We start from the raw sequence: 18,499 nt of genomic DNA on the forward strand, positions 1-18,499 counted from the left end.
GACAAGCCTAATAGGAGGGATATTTAACCTGAAAACCATCTATTATTGGCAGAGAGGTTCAAAACTCTCTTTTATTGGTCTATTAACTTATATTGCCTGGTGATGTCGCCAGGCAGGCCAACGCTCCATCCCACCAAAACATGCTGACATTTCAGGCGGTCTTTTCAAACAGCTCTTACACAAAAAATGGCATTATCATAACTTTTCACAATTTCGCAGTATTATTCCAACTTCATAGTGTGGAAATATATATAATCACGTTTTTGACTGTACTGGGCCTTTAACAGTTTGCAATAAAAAGGTCCCTAAAGAGTGAGTCAGAGAAGATTTTATTAGTAAGATAAAGCAATTTGTCAAAATCATAAAAAGAGCAGGGACAATGGATTTCATTCATGGTGAGTTTATTGATCATACAGCATGCCTTGATCCTTAACAACACTTTAACTGATCCTTTCAAACAGACCAATATAGAGCTGATTAATCATAAACAGAAGTTGACAATACAGAACTTTGAAACCAACTTATTCACTTACTAGGCCTACATGATCCAGCCCCCCCAAAAAACAGCATCACAAGCTGTATAAGAGTGCCTTAGGGTCCCAGAGTAAGAGGACACACTCAGACAGCAATCCCCTACTTGCCTGAAACTGGACTGATTAGAGTGTGTTTAAAAGGATGTCATACAGGGGAAGCAACAGAAATAACCACAATCACCTCATTTGTTTGTCTACCATCCAATTGATTTAAGCTGTCTACGTTCTTAATGGGAGATTTTGGTTCAAGCAGGGGGTAAACATGATGTCCGTCATCTTAGCTTTTGTTTTTAAAACAAGACTGCGGCCTGCCACACAATCTCAGCTCCACTCCACTAACATCTCCCCAGTCCTCTTGGTTTCATGACTACAGCAACCTCTAATGTTCACCTCACTGTATGTTCACAATCACATCTCACAATCTGCTCCACTAACCATAATGACATACAAAAAGAAAACAGAAGTGAGAATAACATTGGACTGATATGGTGTCACACTCTTTAAAGCAGAAGTTTATTGAACAGCGGTTGTGCAACAGACATTTGAGGTACATGATGTAATTTATAGTGGATGGGGACAACTAAAGACAAATCCACACTGTTGAAACACACTTCCTCATGTCAGATACAGTATGTGGTGAGGTGTTTGATTGATTGGTTTAGCCATTTTGTATAAGTTTACCAGACAATAGAACCTGGCACATACCAGATCAACTAAGCTCATCAAATTAAGCTTAGGAACCAAAATCTATTGACATTCAATGTAATTGGTACAAGCCATATACTCAGACATTTTCACATTTGTCTTTGCAATGAATGTCACATGAATCTCACATTTAGCACCACAATGAACATGGTATCACTTTAAACTGACCGAGGAAGTGGTGACTGGTTGTTGTGTCCCATCCACTAGGGTTTAAGTCCAGGTGGGAGCCTTGCATGTATGCCACCCAACACGGTCAGTACATTTCACAACAAACAAACTACTGTGCTTCCTACTGTACTGTTACCCTTCCCAGGCTCCCTAAAAACTGTAGAGTTGTGAGGTATTGAGATATTATTTTTTTTTGTCCAGTAAACCTGAGGTATAGAGATACCGCATTTGCAGAATGTGACCGAGAAAGGAGAGCAAAATAGATCAAAATGAAAAGAAAACATGCTATCTAAGCAACCTGTACAAAGAACATTTCCAGTCGAATACTTATTTCATGTTCTTCTATTACCATCTACTTCAGTATTCTGAATGTATCTCTTAAGCGGTAAAATAATTATATTATAATACAAATGTTTATAAAATAGCAGCACACTCAAGTGACATCACAACTAAGTCATGTTATTTTTTTTTTATATATAAGAATGAAACAAAATCATAGCTTTTAGCAGCGCAAAAAGACAATAATAATAACTCAATACAAATATTGACACTTTATGATGTCTTCACACCACCTCCATCTCTCTTCACTTTGGAATACAGTATCTAACCCCTTACAAACACTCCACAAACTCCATTAGGTCTGGACACCCCATAAAATAAAACAAACAACTTTAAGGAGGTGTATTTACAAATTCAAACCTAACAGTCCAAAAACTAAACAAATCATAATCTTTGCTCAGAATAGAGCTTGCAAAAAACAAAAAAAGGCTGACATTCTTGGCAATGATGAACAGGGGCTAGTTTTGTTGAGAGGTTGAAGATGGCCTGGTTTATAAGATTTGTTTCTTGAAAACATTAGCCTGCTAAAACACTGAATCCTCAACTTCCCCTCATACCTACCTACCACACACATACTCACGTACACACATTTAAACACTCAAGCACACACATGCGCACACACACACCAAAGCCCCCTTTAAATGTAGCATTGAGAATTTTGTGTGAGTCAAAGGAAAGCTACCTTGTGTTGGCGATGTACCCTGTTGTCAGTCTTGTGTTGGCGATGTACCCTGTTGTCAGTCTTGGAAGTGAATTTGTTGAATTCTGACTTTTGGGTAACTGATTGAACCCCATGCCAATGAAGTGACTGAAGCAGCAATCACTCGGAAGGAGAGGGGTTCACACAGAGACAGCTACACAGGGGTATCCCCATAGACAATAGGCCAGGTTCTACGAGCAAAACTATCAATAAGGTAGCCTTGAATATAGACTAGCTCCATTTGTTTGAAAGAAAACCTCAATTGCCCTCAGAACATGTGCAAAAATCTGATGTTATGGTAACATTTTCATTATAGTTCATCACCCATGTGACTTTTTTTGTTGCTGTGAAGCAGATCAAATAGAAAATTCAAGTATAACAAATATTTCATAATGTGATAACTTCTAAAACAAAATCATAAAACTGAAATCATAAAGGTCTCTAGAATTTTTTTAATTGGCATGAATTATTTGCTAAAACACATGAAATGGTCAGATGGCCCTTTCATCTTGCACTTTTCGGAATGTTTTTAGATCGGAATGTCCTCATATCGTAAGGTGTTAGGCCTCAATGTGGGGAAACCAGCCCTACAAATTAAATCAAAGAAAAAGATCACAAGAAAACAGAAAACATCCATAGACTCCCACACCGTAACCATTTCATTTGTCCCTTGGGGAGCATGTTTTCTAAGTGCTTTGCTGTTGAAATCATAGGCGTGTTGAAACAACTATGAGGGACTACAGATGCAATGATCACAAATCTTCCCCTGCTCCAATACATTTCTCTGTCCTCTAATGAACCAATAAAGTTAATTCTCAAATAATGAGCTGGCAGCGTAAAGTCTGGTATTGATCCTAATTCGTCATCCGTGGCCTCAATCTGCCCAAAACGCAGAAATCTGATAGATATAATTTGAGGCCATTAGGCTCCTCTGCTGTATCTTTCAGCAACTCACCTACATTTCCTCCCTCTACACAGCAGCTTGCTTCTGCAGCGCAACAAACCCTTTCTACACCTGTTCAACCCCAACCCCTTCCATCCACCACAGGGATCCCTCCTCTCCTCTCGTCTGAGATACTAGGGCACCACTTAGAGAGGCACACACTCCTTCTTACTGACACTAAGCAGCCTGAAGCTCCTTCCATAACTCCAAAAGAACAAAACAATAACATGAAAATACAAACGCTATCTGGCAATATTTGATTGGTATGTTGGCAGTGAAAAGCAAACACCTCAAAATGAAACTTCTAAACAGAGGGTCCACGGCTGACTCTTCTAGACAAAACGAAGGAGCACAGCCACCCCTCTCTCCATCCCTTTCACCGTTCCTCCACCCACTAAGTGGACTCAGATCCCCAGATTTTTGTTGGCCGACAACGCATATTAACTGAAGGCAGTGATATAACATAGATGCCCTGCAAATAATCCCTGTCTCCTGCCTGTTCCATAGTTTATCACCAGTCTAGTCTTCCCACTCAAGTGCCAAGCCATAACGCTCCAACACACACACGCGCGCGTACACACACACACACGGCAATCACACCAACACTCACACACAGAGATGCATGCCCACACCCATACGAACAAGCAGTCTGACAAAAAGAGCTTATTGACGTCTATTACTCTTCATTCACGAACATGTTTCTTAATAATAATAATAACAATGTAATTCACTATTATATACTTGGCTGTTCCCTGGATTTGGGACCCTTCTTGTCTCTTTCTTAGCACAATACTCTGCAATTCATGCAAAGTGCTACCCTTATCACCAACACACAGCCAAACCATGTCATATTGAGCCCTGCCATTCACGGTCAGTGTAGCCCATATGGGGCTCCTATCTCAGGCAGACCAACATGTACCAAAACAAAACAGAAAAACCTTGCCCCAAATGTGATCCCATTATATGCAAGCCTTGAATGGACTCACCACTACCTTTTAAAAAGCCTTATTTAGCTATTGGTTTCTTATTCAATATAACTTTATTGTGATTAAACAATCAAAAACAGAACTCAAAATATGATTGGCTTCCCTTCTGTATATCTGAGGCACCATTGAGCTTTCGTGTATCAAGTCAGAGCTTTTAAAGGATATCTATTTTATATCTAAAAATAGCTTTGATTTCGTAAAATACATGGGCGCATGTTTCTGTGTTATAAAATAAAAAATCTCTACAAAAACTCTACAAAAGCCCTTTTTTCAAAGGGTGGTTTGTTTTTTGTTGTTTTTTTTTATGTTGATTTGTTGCTTATTTCGGATGCGCTACTGCTTCTTGCAGGCTCACAAGTTGATGTCGCGAACGTCTGTTGGGGTGCTTGACTGATCCAGCTCGTCCATGGTCTTACTGCTGGGGCCATGCTGGACCTGCTGCTGATGCTGCTGTTGCTGCTGCCGCCCCTCGCGCAGGCTGCTCACCAAGACCCTTTCAATCTGCTCCTGACACTCCTTCAGACAGTCCTGCAACACACAACCAAACAGACATGTCCATAAATATAGGAAGAGTGCACACAGTACACACGGAGATGGAAATAAACATGTAAATAAAGTCAGACTCAGAGAAAATGACACGTGTGCATTTACATATACACATTCAGAAATATTACATTTTTTTTTACATTTACATTTGAGTAATTTAGCAGACGCTTTTATCCAGAGCAATTTACAGTTAGAGCATTCATCTTAAGATAGCGAGGTATGACAACCACATATCATAGTAGTAAGTATAAGAAGTTATCAACAAAGGAGGGGGGGGGGAATTACTGAGATGTCAGTATACATTTAATACCTTCCAAGTTACAGCCAAAGCAAACAATGGAATATTTCCTAGATTACTGGATTGATATATTGTGTCACAGCCACTTACCTGCCTGATATTTGATAAGGTTACATATCCTTTCCATAATCCATAACCCCAGCCCTGACCAAAGATGTATATGGGTTTTTTTTGGTCCCCATATATGTGTTTATTTTTTGGTTAGAAAATACTGTAAAATCACCAGGAATTAAGCAAAAAAAATGTTTAATTGAGGAAATCTGAGATATGTGAACATGTCTGTCTCAGTGTAATCAAGGTATAAAATTATTATTTAAAAAATACAATCTCTTTTCAGGCTTAGTTGTGGTCAATTTGCAGTGTACAATTAAATGATAATGCTTGAGAAGCCAGTGTTTGGAAGATATATTGGCACGCGTGTTGGGAAACCGTGCCGATATATCCTCCAAACACCGGCTTCAAGGGCATTATCATTTTTGTACAACAGGTTACCAACATATTCAAATAACGATTGAAATATTTTCATTCAAAAAAATATTTTGATTAATTTATTCATTCTTTTGTATCTTTCCACAAGATGTAGTCCCAACACAAATTTAGGGTTTCTACCCAAGCCGGCTGATCGTTCTATCGTTTCAGTTGCCAGAGACGCGACCCAGTCATTCAGTCTTTTTGTTCTCTATATATGGATGCGACCCAGTCGTTCTTTCTAAATGTTCCATTGCCATACTGGCTGGCAACATTCTTATCCCTTGCTTGGTAGCTAGCCAACTACGGATAACTTACTTGTCCCCCCAACCATCAGCTCCGAATCTATAGTTGCCTACCCCTGATGTATATAAACCCTGGATTTCTGATGCTATGTAATGGCCAATGAGAGGCTTTGAAGCCACCGGTCGGCCATATTGGCACTACTCAGAAAAAGCAGTCCTCTATAGGAATGAATGGAATTTTACAGTATTTTCATTAAATGTTTTTTAAAAAATTAAAAAAATATCTATTTAAGTAATATTTTTTTTATATTGGGGACAGTAACATTACAACTTTCCAAAAATTATACTTTGAGGAAAAAGTAAAATTTTTCAATTTTTATATATAGCTCACATAATTTAATTTAAAAGTATGCATTAAGGTGTCTGTAATATAATAAATGTGGCAAAAACAAATGTAGACATTTAACAAATTCATTTCTATAGCTTCCAAAATATTATTTTACAACGATGGGGGAGTGCCAAGATGGAGTCACGTGGCTTCAACACAGCGCCCCCTGTCAGTCATCTAGTATGTATATAAATCATTGGCTCTGACAAAACAGAAGTGACACTGACACAGACCTGCAGTTTCCTGACTGTACTGTGCTTTACTAAGGGAACAGCGCCCATGCAGAATTTGGATGACCGCTACCCTGACTGCCACCCCCACAGACAGAGAGCTACGGCTGAGCGGTGATTAGGACCAGGCCAAGCATTACCTCAGCCCACTAGGGCCCAGCACTGAACACCTCCCCCATCCCCCCACCCACCCCCCACCCCAGACACACCCCACACACACACACAACTCACCAGTAGCCTTGACAACAGTGAAAATACAGGTATATTTGCCCTAGTACTGAAGCTAAGCTATGTTAATTACATCCACGTCCTGTGGGAACACAAAGGTGGCGCTTTTTTAACGAGCCAGTCTCTGCCTGTAGGGAATCCACCTGAGAGCGGGCCGATTGGGTTTCAGCATCAAAGAGAGCTGGAAGTACCTGAGAATCTTCTGGAGAAAGCAACCTCTCAACACCCCTAAGCCTCCCCGTCTCAGACCTTGTATCCGCCACGATGGGGAGATGATGTGGGACATGAGGAGACCAAAGGAAAGGAAAGGAAAGGAAGAGAGGAGGACTGACTGATTTGTTTTTACAGGAATGGGATTTAGGAATCTGCCTCAAAGGGTGTGGGACAGAGGAAATATCCTGTAGTTCAGCCTGCTGTGGCCCCAAGATTCAGCTCTCAGGAGGAAGAGTTCTGATCTGACTATTAAAATATTAGTGCCCTGTAATAACTATGCTTATGGCTTGCAGTGTATGACAGTGCAGCCTTCTGGTGGTATACAACAGTAATGCACCCTTAGCTCTGTTGGAACAGCCGGGTGGCTGTGGGAAATAAGAAAGAGAGCCCCCAAGCCAGAAGCTTTAGTCTTGTGAGGAGGGGAACATTCCTTCGACATTTACAGCTAATTTAAACCTGATGGGCCATGGTTTGAACCTGTGTAATGGCTTCTGGGCAAGTGTTGCCTGCTGCATTGGTGAAATGAGAACAGAGGCCTATCACATGGGAATTGCTCCTTAGGAGTTGAACTGAGCAGAGTTATGAAAGGTCACCGTGTCAAAGGTCACAATATAAAAATCTCCAGGAAAAGCCTTGAAATGAATACTAAATAAAAAATGCACTACTTAGGCTAGATATATGATCCTAGTGAATTACTCTGTAAATGAATTAATTAATTACTAATTCAATTATTCAAATTCTGTATTTGGGCTCAATCGAGGACGAGCCAAATGTATCTGATAAATGGACTCACTTCATATTAAATAACTCAATATTTATTCTGTATTCTACCTATAGTGGCCCTGGATGTGGACAGATGTGAGAAGGCTGTGTGAGGGTTAGGGGGCCTAGGAATAGGGCTGGAAGAGCACTAACATGTGGAGGAGCCTCAGGGAGGGCGTCTCCCATGGTCGCTAACTGGCTGCGCTGACGTGGAGGAAACACGACTGTCGCCCAGCGTCCCAATTTTCTGCTTCAGAGGTCCCCAACTTCCCACCAACATGTGCCATGTGCTCCAAAAATCTACTCCTCTGAGATTAACTAAAGCACAAAACATGTAAAGGAACTGCCAGTGTCTTACCGCAAGAATGCAGGCCGTAACATCTTAAAAGACATTCCCCTGTACGCTGCTCTTCATAACTTCAGTTTGGATCCCATGCCAAGGCCCACAGGCTTAATTTGAGAACCTTTAATGGCTTCAATATGACTATTGAAAACACCAATATGGTTTTCAGATAGGGTTTTTGGTACTTAGATACTACAGAAGGCAGCACTTGGAATACACTGGGAATGAAATTTGGGAATGTTGTATCCAATCCTGAGTCCCCATTCCCCCACTCTTACATCTTAAAAACTCTACCCAAATAAATAAAAATGTATTACAATTATTTTGACAATTCAATCAACAGTATGAGGAGTAACCACAAGACAAACACTGCATCCATTGTGACATCATAGAGCCTCAAGAAGGAAGTTGAGCAGACAGACAAAACCATGGAATTTTTTAACTACTGTACCACACGGCAGTGCTACTCTGTGCAGACAGCATGGTCTGTCAGTGTGTGTGCGCGAGTGTGTGCAAGTGTTCATGTGCGTCTGTGTTTAGGAGGGGGATCATGCCATACCCTGGAGGTGGTCAGAGCAACCCATGACCCCATGTACACAAGCTCAATGTGAGCTCAAATGTGATGTGTCTCTCTCTGCTTTGAGCAATGTCATGTTTGAGCATCACAAGGAGCTATACCATTCCCTTTGGCTATATTTCTGTGTTACACCCAGATTATTACACACATCATTGTTCAATAGACTAAACTTCCAGATGAAATTAGAAACAACTTTGGCTAAAAGAAGATCTCAATGTGAGTAAGGAGGGGTGGATGATGAGTGGAGGGATGCAGGAAGGGAAGAAAAGGGAGAGCGGGTCAGGGGAGGAATGAAGGGGGTGTGGAGGACAGGGGCGTGTGTGTATCTGGTGTCCTGTGAGCTACTCCGAGAGTAAAGATGAACTGGAGAGAGTGAGAGTGTAAGCTTGCCAAGCAAAGCAGACAAAAACGTGGAAACAGTCTTCTAGCCCCTTCCTCTCTTCCTGTTTCAGCCTGCTCTGTGTTATAACAGCGAAGGACCTTCTGCGCATTTAGCTTCAATGGAAGGTTTCACATTTGATGAGCTACATTACTTTTTATGTCAATCCACTTTCTATCGTCCTACCTTTCGCTGGCAATGCTTTTGGCTTCTTGGATGTTGAGAATCAAAACAGAAGCAGCAAACAACCAACAGTAGCCCAGCAACAGAGAATCCCTTTGGTCTTACAGGAATCACAACCAATCGAAACCTCCTAGTAACAAAGTTTTAATTCTTCCTCAGCGCAAGCCTCTCCCATCATGGCTTGGCCTGAAGGCTCACTGACCGGGCTGCTGTACCTGACTGACCACTCTCTGTGCCACACCAGGTGTATCTAAGGCTATATACACATTCCCCGGGGCGGCGTGAGACGGTGACTTGGCCCTATCACATGTCCTCTCTGAAAACCACACACTCTGGATACCAAATATGCCAGCGGGATGCCAGGGGTTGGTGTTGGCATCAGCAGCCGGGCTGGCAAGAGTTTACTTTACTTCATATTTTGCCTGGCCATCTCCATCCCAGCTCTGTGCCAACTCCCCAGCCGGAGCATCAAACCAAATATGTGTATACTCTCACACTCTGTTTCACTCTGTTTCCAAATCGACGACTGCGTTCAAACTGATATAATTTAGGTGGTTGTAGCCATTAGGTGTGGGATTGACATTAAGTGGCTGAGCTTGGAATTTTTGTAATTCATTATTACAATTTTATTAAACCTATATTTAACTAGACAAGTCAGTTAAGAACAAATTCTTATTTACAATGACGGCCTTTCACACTTACCCTTCCTTTTCCAGGAAGGGTAAGTGTGAAATGACACACCAATTCCTCTTTTGATTTTATAGCGAGAAAATAGACAGAGCAGTACTAACCCACTGGGCACAGATGTCATTTCAACATCTAGTTTTGATTTACATTTGGTTGAGTTATCAACTAACGTGAATACAATGTGAAATCAACAAAAAAATGTATTTGGATTTAGATTAAAAGTTTTGTGGAAAAAAATGACAAAATTCCCTTGTTGTTGACGACTTTTAGCAAATCCAATCAGTTTTCCATGTTGATTCAATGTCAACAAAGATTTTTCTGTTGATTTTTTCTGTTGAAATGACATGGAAACAACACCGATTCAACCAGTTTTCGCCCGGTGGGAAGTAATCATCAAGCATCCTCTTCACAAAAATTCTGCTCTGGCAGGCAAGTTTACTGTAGCAGAGGGCCTGTGCTGCTCAGGCCAGCCATTTGTTGTTTATCGGCTATGGAGCACGACGTCACACACCACACACAGGGGAGGGAGCCTCTCCAGCAGAGATGCATTATGGGGCATGAGAGCGAGAGGGGGTAACCATCACAAGTGAGGCGGGATACTGGCTATGCTCCCCTGGTGTCCCTTTTCACACTTCAACAGCTTTCTCCCACCTCTCCTCCTCCTCTCATATCCTCACCCACAGCGGGACAGGCTTTGTGAAGCTCGGAGTCTGTCTCTTGCTCTGTCTGGCAGTAAGTTTAGCAGGAGAGAGCCAGAACAGAGGCCAATGCAGCTCAGGCAGCCTCAGCCCCCCACCCTCATGCCCCCAGGTCTCCTCTCCCCGCCAGCCACAGCAGGGTCGACTGTCCTTACAGGTCAAAGGACTCTGGTCAGGCCAGGAAGCCCTCAGGTCACACAGTCCTGCCTCAAACGAGGAGGAATGCACATGACCAAGGAAGCTACCAACAGAATGGAGGTTAGCGCCTGCCACCAGGGAATTTTAAAATGATAGCACTATTACCACCCCCCTGTACACCCGTGCTCCTTCACCTACCCCACCCCTGCTCCCCTCCTGATGAAAGCCAGGTGTGGGAGCCAGCTGTGGCCCAGCCTGCCTGCCTGTGTTTGGACTGAGCTGAGCACCCCTCCACCTCCACGGCACTGCTCTACCCCCAGAACCACACAGAGGGGCCGCCTGGCCTGGCTCTGCTTCCTCAGTTTGCATTTGAGCACCACTTTCTGCCTGGATTAACAGATATTTTATGTCGGGGACCTGCAAGGCCCTGGGATGCTGACTGGGCTGTGGGAAACTAACCTGGATTCACAGGATCACAGGATGATATTTCACTACCTTTGCATAGCAGCTCCACGCAAATGTTAGGTGGAATATACTGCCACAGGGCAGTAGGGAACTATGGAAGGGTTGGAAAAGAGACATTGAGCTACATTTAGATTGACAGACCCAGTCAAATGCTGTCTATCAAATCATAATCAGTGGTTGAGGTATTTCTGTATGGGCTGGTTTTTCCAGATAGGCTGACTGACTCACATACAGGCCTTGACTCAAATATTTTAAATGAACTTTACTGCAAGTGTAGGTACTCAGATATACCTAAATGAATAATGCTTCTGAGAAAGATTCTGTGTAGACGTCAACCTCTGCTCTTACTCATACTGATTAGGCTGAGAAAATAACCAGAAAAAAACATTTGAAGGAGTTCTCTCTCAAGTCAGAATTGACCAGAAAGACAGGTCACTCACCACTTCTGTGTTTGTGATTTTGGCCAGCAGGTCTGTAAGACTGTCCCCCCACTGAGACTGGTCACCCGAGTCCAGCTGAAGCCCACAGATAGCCGCTCCAACACTGCCCGTGGCGATCATCGATGGGGGGTACATTGTGAAATTGAAGTCTGTGGGAGGACAAAAAACATGCTAAAAAGTCATATGACTTTCTAAGACGACATGGCTGTAATGGAGGACACACTATATACAGTATATATAATATATATAGTTAAAACTCATTTACATATACCAACTCATCCAGAGATATACACCACAAACACTCCAGGTGAGCCAGCAAAGGCCACTACATTTAGTGAGTGAGATGTGAATAGTTTTCTTAAGTTCACAATTGACACAATAGGGGTACAGACAGACACGTTCCCCCTAGAGACAATCTGATAGGCTAATCTGGTGGTCATAAATAATCGCCTTTAGCACTGGCTCCCACTAATGACCAGGACCCTGGGTAATGAGGGTTCACTTGGCTTGTAAAGGAGCTGAAAGGCAAACCCTTCCACCCCGCTGCCCCTCTACCCCCCTGTCCCAGTCAACCTCCCGGTCCGGCCCCTTTTCTTCCAGCTCCTGAGTAAACCGTGTGCTGTCTGAAAAAAGCCCCATAGCGCTTGGAAAGGGTGGAATAAAGAGCCACAGTCCCTCTGCCAATGCTCACTGCTGTAGGTCCTTTTCCACGTGTGGTCGCAGGCGTGCGTCTCAAAGACCAATAACCTTGTTAGCTCCCCTCACTGTCATTCATAATGCAAATAAGATAGCTTGTGAACAGGCCACTGGCCACCAGGAAGGCCACTGGCAGAGAGGGAGAGGAAAAGATTTTAAAAAGTCCTAGGTTAAGACTCCTTCTGGGTTGTTACACGAAAAGAGTGCCTTTTACATCCCTTTGATATTTTAAGTGGAAATGGTGCACCAATATTGCATTTTAAAAGCCTGTTATACTAAACAAAGATTCCTTTAAAGTGGAACTGACAGCATTTTAGCAACATGAAAGAATATTAAAATCTGTTCATATACACCCCATGGAGTGACCACTTAGATGTGGTCATTTTCACATTTTCATCAATTCTTAGAATGTTTTGCAATTACGTATAGTTAAGGCATTTGTGAAAATACTATTGCAATATAGAGTGGGAAAGTAACCATGAGTTTGGACAATTAATAGACACTGCAGTAAATAAAACCTAATTAAAAACATCTGTCTCGTCCTGGACCGGAGTCTACGCAGATTGCTGCGCCCTAGCCAATCAAAGATACACTCTTAGAAAAAAGGGATCCAAAAGGGTTCTTTGGCTGTCCCCGTAGGAGAACCCTTTTTGGTTCCAGATAGAACCCTTTTGGGTTCCATGTAGAACCCTCTGTGGAAAGGGTTTTTACATCGAACGGAAAAGGGTTCTTTCTACCTGGAACTAAAAAGGGTTCTTTAAAAGGGTGTCCAATGGGGAGAGCCGAAGAAAACTTTTTTTTTAAATTATTATTATTTTTTTTACAAGAGTGTACAAACAACCATGAAAAGGTAAGCGCTCTCTCCCTCAGTTATGCACATCAACAACAAGATCAACAACTAATGCTAGCCAGAGCAAGATGATCTAACGGAACATTAGATAAACCCTCTCAAACTTTTTCAGCTAGTTGGCCATCAAAATTGCACTGATAAATGATAGGGAATAGTAACTTCATTGCCCTTACAGAGCTGGTTAGGCTGTTTGCATGTTATCTAGAGTGTTCGTGACAAACTATTACTTTTTTGCCTTGGTTTACTGAGACCGGTCCTATTCAGCAGGTGTTGCATGTTCATTAAGTGATTTTGTGCTCTGGCCCACTCAGACGAGAGTACTCTGAAATCAGAGTAGATAGCCTGAGCGAATTTGCAAATGCAAGAGATATGCTAACTGGATAACAGTCGTTCAAGTTCAGCATAGCTGCTGAACCTTTCTTGCAAGCTAACCAAATGACACTTGCGTCTAGCTGTGTAGCCACCAAAAAAAGTAAGTTACTCACCTACTCCTCCAATGACATGATATCCTCCTAGCAGCTATCTAGCTAACGTTAGGCTTTGTACTTTTAGCTTGCCCCCTAAATAAATACGCTAGCCTACTAGCAACGTTATGACTGACTTGTGATCATTGACCTTGCTAGTTTGAATGTATTGACATTCCTAGCCTTCGTTACATTCGTCCGTTTTTGTAAAAAATATTGTGTAATTGAAACTGAAACAAATGTATTGGTGAATTATATGAATCATGCATTGAACAGCATCGATCTATTCTGACAACAATGCCTTAATGAACGTCATGGAATGTTGAGTCAACCAATTTTAAAACCTCTTAGAAAGTTAGTTTTGTAGCATAAACTGGGAGTTTGATATTTTTGACTGATATGAATGCCTGTTTCCAAGTTGTTAGATGCCATTTCCATTTTAATATAGACCACATGGAGAATTCAATAAATCAGATGTTTTATATGAATAAAGACTTTCTAAAGTCCAACAATTGTGCATTTTGACATGGCTCTCTGTGCACTCTCTGTGCTCTCTCTGTGCTCTCTCTGTGCTCTCTCTGTGCTCTCTCTGTGCCTTCTAGGAAGATTTCAACCCACTTTACCCCAGAATGTCTCCAAGTTTTCACCATCATTGTAAAGCCCTAGTTATTTTGTTGCTTTGACAAAGTTATTTCTGAAGATTATTATTTATTTCATGTGATTAGTGATTAATATACGTCTGTCCCTCATTTTAAGGTCAACCCAGTTATGTGAACTGAATTCTCGTTTTAAATTGGTTAAACTATTCCTTTTTTTCATTCAAAAGAAAAATGTAACATCTAATAGTGAAATCACAGTGTAAAAGCAGTTGAGCTGGCCATTTTCTGGTGTTTTGTGGTAAAGCACAACACGTCAACCCCGTTACCCATATTTAGGCTAGAAATGTTTTAGCAATTAAAATTTTCCTGTGAAGCTTGGGTTAAATTTTCGCTCCCTGTTGCACAAGAAGCTTTCATTCCCCATGTAACAAGGGGATTAATGGCTGATTTAAGATTAAATCGTCAACCCTGTTGCAGCCAACCCTGTTACTTTAACAGCCACTTACTATAGTCATTTTCTGAGATGGGAAAACATGATTTTTTTTAATGATGAATGTGTGCTCTTTATGGCAGAATGTAAAAATTAGGTGAAATCAACCGTTGTTTCTTTTACCAAGTTACACTTCTCAGAAGTCCCTGAATTGCTTAAACAACTGTTCTACTCCTTTAATTTGTCTGTCTGCTCTCTGCCCCCCTTTTCCATCAGTTTCAATACCTTCTCCCTATTGCTCCACTCACTCTGTCTCTCTCACTAATCTTTTACCGTATTTTTTAATATATATTTTTTTAGAAACAAGCTCCTCTGAATGGCACAGATGCCCAGCTCTTTGTTGCAGCCAGTGATTTGTATTTGCGACAATTTTTTTGTGTGCATATTAATTGGGTGCAGCCAGTAGCTGAGAGAGGATAAGCAGGAGAGTGTGGCTCCATTGTCTGAAGTCATCACCTCATTTCACCCAATTGAGAGACCCGGCAACAGACCCTCTCCGCTGATACCAATTCAATCCGACAACTGTACAAAGAGCAGTAGAGGGGGGACTGTGGTTCTGGGGAGAGTAAGGACAAGGGGGAGAGTAGTGGGTGGGGGGCATCGCTCTGCTGCACATCGCTTTCTAGTCTGTGTCCAGACCCTTGTGAGTTTTTGGAAGAAGAAAAGAGTTGGTCTCCCTCCCACGTCCTCACACCTCCATCCACAGCTATTCCTCTGTAGCTGGGCCACCTTTGGGCTTGAGGAGTGGACAGAGCCATAGAGAAGCAGCCGATGCATTAACATATTGCCATATTCAATAGCAAAAGCAAACTGTGTGTGTGTGCAATGGCTCTCTCGCTCCAAATCAAAGAGGTAGGTCCTTTGAGAGCTGCTGGAGCAGCCCCTCGCTGCCTTTTTAACATGCAGAGCCAGAAGCTTTCTCATCTTGTGGCTCAGTGTTGACAAATAAATGAACTTATTATACACCCCTGTGTTAGCTGCTGGTCGACTGCCACGGGCTGATTTATTAATGACAACCTCCACAAAACAGGAAAGAGGGCACAGAGCCCTGAGCACCACATCAGCACTTTACCAGCACAGCTTTTTGTAGTGAAAAAGGGACAAAGACATATATGTGTACACACACACACACACACACACACACACACGGAGCCTAAGTGGAGCAGTGGGCAGAAAGCTGAATTTTGGCCCCGGAGGACAAGACAGGTCTGTTGCAGAACAAGGGTCATCGACAGAGGCTGCCACTCTGGGGCTGGTGGGCCAGTGGTGAGTGCTGTGTATGGGGGGGGGAAGAATGGCTGTATTTCAGGCTAGCCTAATTGATATTCATGCTGAGGATAAAATGTGTATGTAGCTGAGTGGGGACGCCTGTGATAGAAAGCTCAGTGAGTAGCGGCTGACTGGCCCTGCCTGCAGGCCTCTCACCCCCTTCAATGCCCCCCCATCCCCTCCAGAACATCCATCCCCAGGCCTCCACTCCACTCTGCTCACCCAGCCTGCCTGCCATACTCACCAAGGCCAACTCCTGGGTGGGTGAGATGCACTGTATACACATTTAACTTGTAGATTTATAAAAGCTGGAAACTTGAGTTTTTTTTCTTGTGCAATAAATCAATAGACTGTTCTATACAGATGCAAAGTTTGTGTGTTTTTTACTGGGTTCCATTTTGAGGACCTTGGCCCTGTTGATTGATTAAGGTCATAGACAAACATCATTTTGAGACTGGCATTATGCTGTTTCTCACCACTAATGGAGTGGACCAGGTAGTCAAAAAACAACATTTACAGCTTACAGTCTGGCTAAACTGCTCTCGGTCAGAGAGGAGAGGCACTACAAACAACTGTGAACCTCCTGACTTTTATTGCAGTATGTCTTACTACTGTTGCATAGAAAGTGAGAGTTAATTTTCTAGGAAAGAATCATCTGACATTCTTATCTTGGCAGGTTTCATAACTTTGCTTATTCCATAAGAACACATCTACTCCAATTTTTTAGAAGAAATGGTTTGGGTCACCACGGCACAGCCTCAAAGGCACATTGATTTGCCAGAAACAAAAACAGGAATCCTCCTTAACGGTTGGATCCTGTAACAACTTGCTTCAGTGTTGCACCACCGAGACCCAGAGACTTGAGCAACAGCACTCAGGCCTGGCGTGGGAGGAAGCAGACCCCTCTGAACTGGAAGAACATGAATTGGCAGCTTTCGTTTGGAGCCCAGTTAGAATCCCTCATCCATGACTTTCTGTAGTTGAGTTTCATTTCCAGACAGTATTCGACCGATAAAATTGTATAAACAGCTGAGGAATAGCCGACCGACGCATCTTTACCTAGAAACTCCAGCTGTGCTCAGGGAGACTTCTTGTGTTATGAGAACATCATTCATGTCAAAACCCACCAGCCACTAACATTTACTTTACTTCCAAACCTCAGATGTTATTTTCAGTGGTTAATCTGTGCCCTTAGAAAATCACTTCCTGTTAGGACAACTGTAACGTCCACACATTCATTGTTTGGCTTTATGGTGGATGTTAAAAAGGCCAGCCCTTACGGTACGTTTCGACCAGAAGTGGTGCCTCCGCTTGACATCACTACAACTCCAAAAGATTGGCAGCTTCGTGGGCGTGGGTGTAGGCGTGAATCTATTCAAGTAAATAATTAAATACATTTAGAAAAAAAAACAAAAAAACAATGTATTAGCTAGCTACAGGAGGCCAGTGTGTAGGCTAATGAACTGATCGTTAGCTAGCTAGCTAACCAACTCTACATACTACAGCTAGTTAACTTCATATTAGCTTATTATCATGGTGTAAGCCTATTTATCATTGTAAATTAAAAACTTGTGCTCCAAATATGTTTGTAGATAACAGCAATGGAAGAGGGTGAAAGGATTTTCTGCTCCAGCTTTCAGAAAAGGGAGTAGGTATACTAGTTAGATAGGGCAGGTTGTGCGATGAGATTATGCAAATATCTCTAGTTTTAATCCCTAGACAGGAAAACTATGAAGACAGAAATAGATAATAGTCAGGGCTATCTAATTGTAATATAATTATGCCTGTTTCTTTGTGATGTCTGTCCTCAGATAAGGAGAGCTGTGAAAGCCTGTCTGCAGAGGAGGTCCCAGTGAATGTCCCAAGAGACTGCTGGCACGTCCTTGTATGTCATGGGTTGAATGTGTTATGTTAACAAATGTTGTATACAACAATACAGTTAAAAGTCACACACAAATTATAGGCTACAAACATATTACAACTGTAGCAGGCCAATCCTTCTTCTGCAGGTACACTGTATGCTGTGTGTGCAGACTTCTGTTACAGCCCGGCACTAACACACCTGATTAAACTAATCAAACCTAATGAATTGGTAATAATGTGTATTATTGCTGGGCTGAAATAGAAGCCTGCTCACCCAGTTGATCAGGGAGTAGAGCAAGGTTGGCCAACTCTGGTATGGACATTTTGGTTCACCTGAAATGATGCTTTTGTCATAATAGCCTACTTACTAAGATGTCTAACATTTACAACATTTAGATTATTTGTACATTTTGAAATTATATTTTGATTCACTCAATGTTGATTCATGGAAGTGAAGTGTTTAAACTTGTTTAAAACATTATTCAAGATGAACTAGTGTCAATGTTCATTCATCACAGATCACAATTCTGCAATAAAAAAAAAGGTATGAAGGGGATCTGTCTCTAATTTGTGTTTCTATGTTGCTTTCTCAAATGAACATTACAT

General features: G+C 42.0%; 1 protein-coding gene across 6 annotated transcripts in view; it reads right to left on the reverse strand.

The window, feature by feature from the left end:
• Window positions 1-384: 384 nt before the first annotated feature.
• The window catches only part of ccnd2a (cyclin D2, a), a 276,544-nt gene continuing 258,429 nt past the window's right edge, over window positions 385-18,499 (reverse strand). For all 6 annotated transcript variants that reach the window (XM_090211002.1, XM_090211016.1, XM_090211008.1 and 3 more), the window contains 2 exons: window positions 11,663-11,811; window positions 385-4,902 (listed from right to left, as the gene is read on the reverse strand). In XM_090211002.1, the coding sequence (XP_090067128.1) occupies window positions 4,726-4,902; window positions 11,663-11,811 (326 nt within the window). In that variant the 3' untranslated portion in view covers window positions 385-4,725. The remainder of the gene's footprint in view (window positions 4,903-11,662; window positions 11,812-18,499) is intronic.

The sequence above is a fragment of the Oncorhynchus mykiss genome, chromosome 2 (genome assembly GCF_057628025.1).
Source record: "Oncorhynchus mykiss isolate SJ-2025 chromosome 2, ASM5762802v1, whole genome shotgun sequence".
Classification (NCBI taxonomy): domain Eukaryota; kingdom Metazoa; phylum Chordata; class Actinopteri; order Salmoniformes; family Salmonidae; genus Oncorhynchus; species Oncorhynchus mykiss.